The sequence below is a fragment of the Anopheles cruzii genome, chromosome 3, assembly GCF_943734635.1.
Source record: "Anopheles cruzii chromosome 3, idAnoCruzAS_RS32_06, whole genome shotgun sequence".
Taxonomy (NCBI): Eukaryota; Metazoa; Arthropoda; class Insecta; order Diptera; family Culicidae; genus Anopheles; species Anopheles cruzii.
Window position 1 is genome coordinate 69,950,053 of NC_069145.1, and position 6,228 is coordinate 69,956,280.

Genomic DNA, 6,228 nt, shown 5'->3' on the forward strand with positions numbered 1-6,228 from the left:
TATTAACACACGAAAAAAAAAACTGAACTGAAGTGGCAACCAATGCATACTGTTTCAGCGATCCTGCAACGCGCTGGGTGCATGCAAATTATCACCTCTCGCCGGACGCACCGGACCCTATCTACGGTTATGTTTAAATACTGATTTAATGTTGCACAACCTGATGACCCGGGCCAGCATAGGCAGCGGTAAACAAGGAACTGCCGTTCGTGATAAGACGATCCCTTAAAAGACACCCCGCGCACGATCGCCGTTTGCAGTTGACCGTCTGGCGTCCTTTGGTCATAGTTAAGCTCGCGAAAGTTGGCGAATTCGGTGAAACAAATCCCATTGGCTGTTGGTGTGGTGAGACATAAACGACGGTGAAACTATGAAGGCCTTGTTGTTGGGTAAGTAAGGTGCACCGTTGTCCGTCCCCTACCGGAACCCTGTTTTGTGACCGGGTGCGTGTGCTGTCTCTTTAAGCCGTTGCCCTGGTGGCGGCCGCTGGCTGGACTTCCGGGAGCGTCACTAAAAGTGTCTTCGTGGGGACCACGACCGAAGAGTACGTTTACCAGTATGTCCTGGATGTGACGACCGGAGTGGTGGAGCCCGAGTATGGCTCGCTGTACCGTATGAAGTCGGACCTGCACGTTCGACCAGGTTCGTACCTTGTGCAGATAAACTCCTCTCTCAACCAAGGGTACCTAAAGCCCAAGCTTTCGCCCGTCTCCCGCAGATCCGTCGGGCAATGGCACGTTTGTATACTTCACTGAGCCTAAGGTGTTCCTGTACACCGGGGCTCTGCCGCTGCCGATGGAGCCTACGGCACAAAACTACACCCAGTACGCCAAGCAAGCGGAAGCATTCGTGCAACCGTTCTACGTTACGTACGACCAGTTTGGCCTGGTGAAGGAAGTGTTCACCTCGAAGGCGGACATTCTGTGGAGCGTTAACATCAAGAAGGGCGTCGCCAGTCTGCTCCAGCTGCCGATCGACAAGGTGCCGACGAAGAAGTTCGTCAAACCGATCGTCTTCACCGAACCCGAAGAATCCGTCTACGGCAAGGTGAACGTAACCTACGTGATGCATTCGGTCAACGAGAAGGTGCATATCGTCAAGACCCCGAACTATGATACGTTCACGGAAGTCACTCCCGACGTGTACTCCAATGTGGAGGCTTACGAGGAGCACCACAATTGGACCACGTGGGACACGATGCGCCCGGTCGTTGAGTATGAGCTGACGTTCGCGAAGGATGGTGTCCATGTGTACAAAGTGCACTCCGAGAGTACCAAGTACGTCCAACCGTTCGTCGCCTCGGGACAGAAGCAGTTCGTCTCTACCAAGCAAACCCTGGTCTACTCGCAGGTTGTCGCCCCAACCAAGACGCTAGAGTTCGCCAATTTCCCAGTAAGTAGCGCCCTCGGTAGGCCCGCTTTATGCTTGGCTCTCAAACTTTCCCTCGTTTAGATGTACCACTACGTCCATTACGAAACTCCCGAGTCTATGTTCGAAGAACACTATCCGACGCTGGCGACCATTACTCCCGTCGTTGAAATCTCCTCCGTTGGCCCGAAAGTGCAGGTGATGCTGTACGAAGCTGTCCAGTATCTGCAGGTAATTACCGGCATTGGTAGCTTCGTCGCGCGGGTTCCACTGACGAGCATTTTCGTTGAACAGGAAAATCAAATCACCAGCCAGGAGATCGATACTAAGCATGGACTGATCATTACGCGCATTGTCGATGCGCTGAAACCGTTCACCGTGGAGAACTATGGCCAGTTCTGGACGATGCTCACCAAGACTAGCACCGCGAAGGATCTGATGGCTTTGGACATTTTCTACAAAGTGCTGCCTTCTGTCGGCACGAAGTACTCGGTACAGTTCGTGGTGCAGTTGGTGAAGAACCACAGCGTTAAGGACTCCGTGGCTACCGGCATGCTGTTCTCGCTCGGTGTCAACGTACGCGCCCCGTCCGAGGAGCTGCTTCACAGCGTGGAGCAACTGATGAACTTCGAAACCCTCGTCAAGCCGGACGTAGCGCATGCGGCCGTCCTCACGTTCGGTACGATGGTTTACAAGACCTTCCAGCACGAAGAGCACCCGACGGAGGCGGAAAAGTACATCAAGGTGTACTACAAAAAGCTGAAGGAGGCCAAGACGTACGAGGAGCAACTGGTGTGGCTGCACGGTCTGCAAAACATCCAGGAGGGCTCGGTCGTTGAGCTGCTGATGCCTCTGGCGAAGGGTGAGCAGGTGCTCGACCTGCACTACGACCGACACTTGCAGGTGCACGTTATCTACTCTCTGATGACGCTCATGGACGACCACGATGAACTGTTCGAAACGGTCTTCCCGATCGTGGTGGACGATACGCTGCCCGTGGAGGTGCGTGTTGCCGCTGTGAAAGTCATCGCCTCAATGGAGGACATACACTACTTTACCAAGCTCGAGACGGTCATGAAGACGGAGAAGAATGTCCATGTGTACTCCTACTTTGTCAGCACCGTGAAGGCCCTCATGAATTCCGACATGAATTATGGTACCGAATTCTACCACTATCTGGAGCACGTCCTTGAGCACTTCGTGCACTACGACCCCGAGGTGGAAACCAAGGCGTTCTACTACGACGATCTGGACGGTGAGCGGAAAATTGGCACCATCCTGCACGGTAACATGATTGCCGATGTGAAGCACAACAAGGTAAACTCGTTCTACATCAGCTTCTCCCCGTACGTGATGGATGAGGTGTACGACCTGTACTCGGTGTATGTTAAGTTCGAAGGAGTCCACAATCCTCTGTCGCTGCTGTGGCCCAAGCTATTCAACGTGGATCCCAAAACGGTAAACGAGCCACTTACGAAGAACTATGAAAATGAGCCAGTGCACGTCGAATTTACGTTCTTGGCCAACGGCAAGGCAGTGTACACGAAGTTTTTCAACGAGGAAACCATCAAACAGTTCTACACTTACACCTATTTGACTGTGCTGAAGACCCTACAGTATCAATTCACCACCGTTCTGAATTTGGCGGACACTGAGTCGTACATGCCGACGTTCGACGGAGTACCAACGAAGATTGACCTGAAGCTGCCCCTTGTATCGCAGTTTAAGTATAACGTGGTCGTCCCGTCGACTACCAACCCGAACGAGGTTACGCTGACCGTCAACAGTTTCTTCCGCCTCTGGATGCACGGTTACTATGGCGTGTCGGTGTACAATCCGTTCGCCCTCACCTGGCAGGGAACTCGTCGGGTGCAGGCATTCGACTTCTCCCTTCCGCTGGTGTTCGACATCATCTACAACTTCCAGCAAAACTCGTTCAAACTCGTCTGGACCAAGAGCGCCAACGAGGTGCTCAATGTAGTCGGCTTTAAGGCGCACGTCAAAACGCAGGTCTACGCGAAGCCGGACTCGGAGGTGGATTACCTTAAGGCCACCTGCCAACTGTGCCACCAGTATGCGACGGTCGCTGCGCACCCGATGCCCAAGAAGAAGGATGTGATCCTGTACGAGGCACACTCCAAGTACACCGGACTACACTTCCTTCTGTCATTCTACGATGTCGAGGTACCACCGATGGTCAAGCACTACAAGTCGCTAACGGACATCCTCGCTTCCGAGCTGTTCATACCTAACGGCCACAAGTATGGTACCGTGTTCGATTATGTCACCAAATATTTCACCTGCTTCTATACCACCTTTATGCTGCCCAAAGCAACGAGCTACGGTGTCGCCGGCTACATGAACCCGTGCAAGGTGTATCCATTCGATAAGGTAGAATTCACGTTCAAGGTCGACAGCGAGTCGATGCCGCACAAGCTCTGGACCACCCCGGACCAAAGGCAGTACGTAAAGATGACGGCCGTATTTAAGAAAACGGACGTGATTGTGAACCACTGGGACGTCAACGTGTCTTACACGCACGAGCACGGCACGTATTTTAAAACGATCAACGTCCAGGTAACTCGCCAAACGCCTGACGAGAAGAACATGAACATCTGCATCGACTGGGTGAAGGATATCGAACCAGAGTCAGTCACTGGCAAACTCAAGTACTTCCACGGATACTCCCACGACCACAAGTGTGTCAAGGACGATATGGTGGTGTCGATCGAGTGGACTGGAGTGCACTCGGACGTTCAGAAGAACTTCACCTACACACCATCGTATCACACGCTTCCCTCATACTACTACCCAGAGTGCTTACCACGAGTGCTGCCGGTCTTTGAGGAGTACTCCATGCCGGTTCCATACGAGTGTGCCGAGGAGTACACGACCGTCCGCAAGTACACTTACACCGTGGACTACCAGCATTTGTACCCATCGTACATTGATTTCGTTAAGCCCTTCTGGTTCTGGGTGAAACGCGTTTTGCCGTCCTACTACCACGAGGTGGACAAGTTCCATTTCGTCCCGGAAAGTCGTATCATCGTTGACTTGGAGTACCCCGTGCACTCCCATGGTCCGGTCGTGGATGTCGTCGTCAAGTCAGCCTACGAAACGGTCGCGTTCGATCACATTCCTTACTTCGACTGGATCTGGGTATTCCAACCGGACAACACACACTTCACCAAGTAAGGCCGAGCAAAACGGTGTGGCAACATTGCAAGGAGTGTGACCACGGACATTTCATTCATTCCAGGTACTTCCAAGTGATGAAATCTTTCGGCTACGTGGAAAGCTGCGTGGTGAACCCTGTGTATGAGTACGCCCCGTACCACTACGAAGTTGCCAAAGCACCGGTGTTCAACGAGTGGATCCTCTATGCTTCCGATCATCCTGCATCCTACAACTGGGCAATTTACGTGCAAAAATTGGATAAAAACTTTGTTGTAAGTGGCTTTGCTGTAGACCGAAGGAAGTCGGAAAAATGCTAACAACTTTCTTCTCCTATGCATTGTTTTCAGGCATTCAAACTTGTTCTGAACGGTCACAGCGTAGTGGTGCAACCCCGGGTCGGAAAGCAGTACGAGGGTACTACCCATAAGTACACCTTCACCGTGGACAGTGAGCTGATGCACGCAATGGAGCACGGATCCACCGAGGACTATCCGTTCAAGTACTTCTACGTCTACGATACGGTTGTCTTCATCGTTCCGCACATTTCACTGTACGTAGTGTACGACGCACACCAGGTGATGATTGAAACGATTAAGGCTCCCAATGTCGTTCACTATGGACAGTGTTATGTCTGAAGTGGATGAAGAAATACCAAGCGTTGTTGGAATGTAATTAAGAACGAATAAAGATGCGTTGCATTGTAATGTAACTATGACATCCCTCATTACATTAGTAAAAATAGTGCAATTCGGTGCATTACTTCTGTTCGCAAATATGGCAGACAGTTCAGCCCAATTTGTTATCAGAATATTTGATAACATACTGGACAATCGGCAGCGCTGTTGAGTCCATTCGTAACTCATAACACCATATGGACGACATACCACGTCTCCCTTATCAGATAAACTCTATTGATGATTGTAAATTTCCAAAGAATCACCTATAAATAGGAAGGGCTTGATGCTAGACTAGCTTCTGTCGGTTCCTTTCCTTCGAACAGATATGATCCTAAAGTTTGTTGTGCTGCTCATTTGCCTTGGAGCAGGATTGCTCCAGGCAGAACCTGTTCGTTTCGATAATTATCGAGTGTATGAAGTATCCATCGGCAGCGAAAAACAACTTGAAGCCTTCCAGTATATGGAGCGCTATCCGGATGGAGTAAGCGTGAAACAGTGAAGCATCGAACGAAGTGAAGCATCGTTATTTCGTATATTTCAGTACATCTTTTGGGAATCTCCAGTGCAAACAAACATGAAAATTAATTTGGTTGTTCCTCCGCATAAAGTGGCCGAGTTTGAAGAACTGAAGCAGCATCTCGATTTCGAGAGCCGGCTGAAGATCGCGAACGTGCAGAAGTGAGTGCAGAGCAAAGATTACAGTAAATATAATTGACTCCTCACTCCCTGATTCTAACGTAACCCGTTTTAGGCTTATTGACGAAGAAAGTCCCCAAAAGTCTAGACGCGCATTGGGCTGGGATGCTTATCCCAGTCTGGAAGAAATAAACACCTGGATAGGTGAGAAGGTGGCGGAATATCCGACCATTCTCTCTATGACATCGATTGGTCAGTCATACGAGGGACGGGAAATGTTCGCTGTCAAACTGTCCTACAAAACCGGTAATCCGGGAATTTTTATCGAGTCCAACATACACGCCCGCGAGTGGATCACCTCGGCTACGGT

The 6,228-nt window shown here is 50.7% G+C and overlaps 2 protein-coding genes across 2 annotated transcripts in view; both read left to right on the forward strand.

The window, feature by feature from the left end:
• The first annotated feature begins 261 nt into the window (after window positions 1-261).
• LOC128271280 (uncharacterized) lies at window positions 262-5,254 on the forward strand. Its single transcript, XM_053008737.1, has 7 exons — window positions 262-389; window positions 466-642; window positions 719-1,392; window positions 1,453-1,599; window positions 1,663-4,559; window positions 4,628-4,817; window positions 4,893-5,254. Exons 1-7 carry the CDS (start codon window positions 371-373, stop codon window positions 5,178-5,180), a joined length of 4,392 nt encoding a protein of 1,463 aa, XP_052864697.1. The 5' UTR covers window positions 262-370; the 3' UTR covers window positions 5,181-5,254.
• Window positions 5,255-5,547: 293 nt separating this feature from the next.
• LOC128270885 (zinc carboxypeptidase A 1-like) overlaps window positions 5,548-6,228 on the forward strand; it is a 1,472-nt gene continuing 791 nt past the window's right edge. The window contains exons 1-3 of the mRNA XM_053008310.1: window positions 5,548-5,703; window positions 5,764-5,900; window positions 5,974-6,226. Coding sequence (XP_052864270.1) covers window positions 5,548-5,703; window positions 5,764-5,900; window positions 5,974-6,226 — 546 coding nt within the window. The remainder of the gene's footprint in view (window positions 5,704-5,763; window positions 5,901-5,973; window positions 6,227-6,228) is intronic.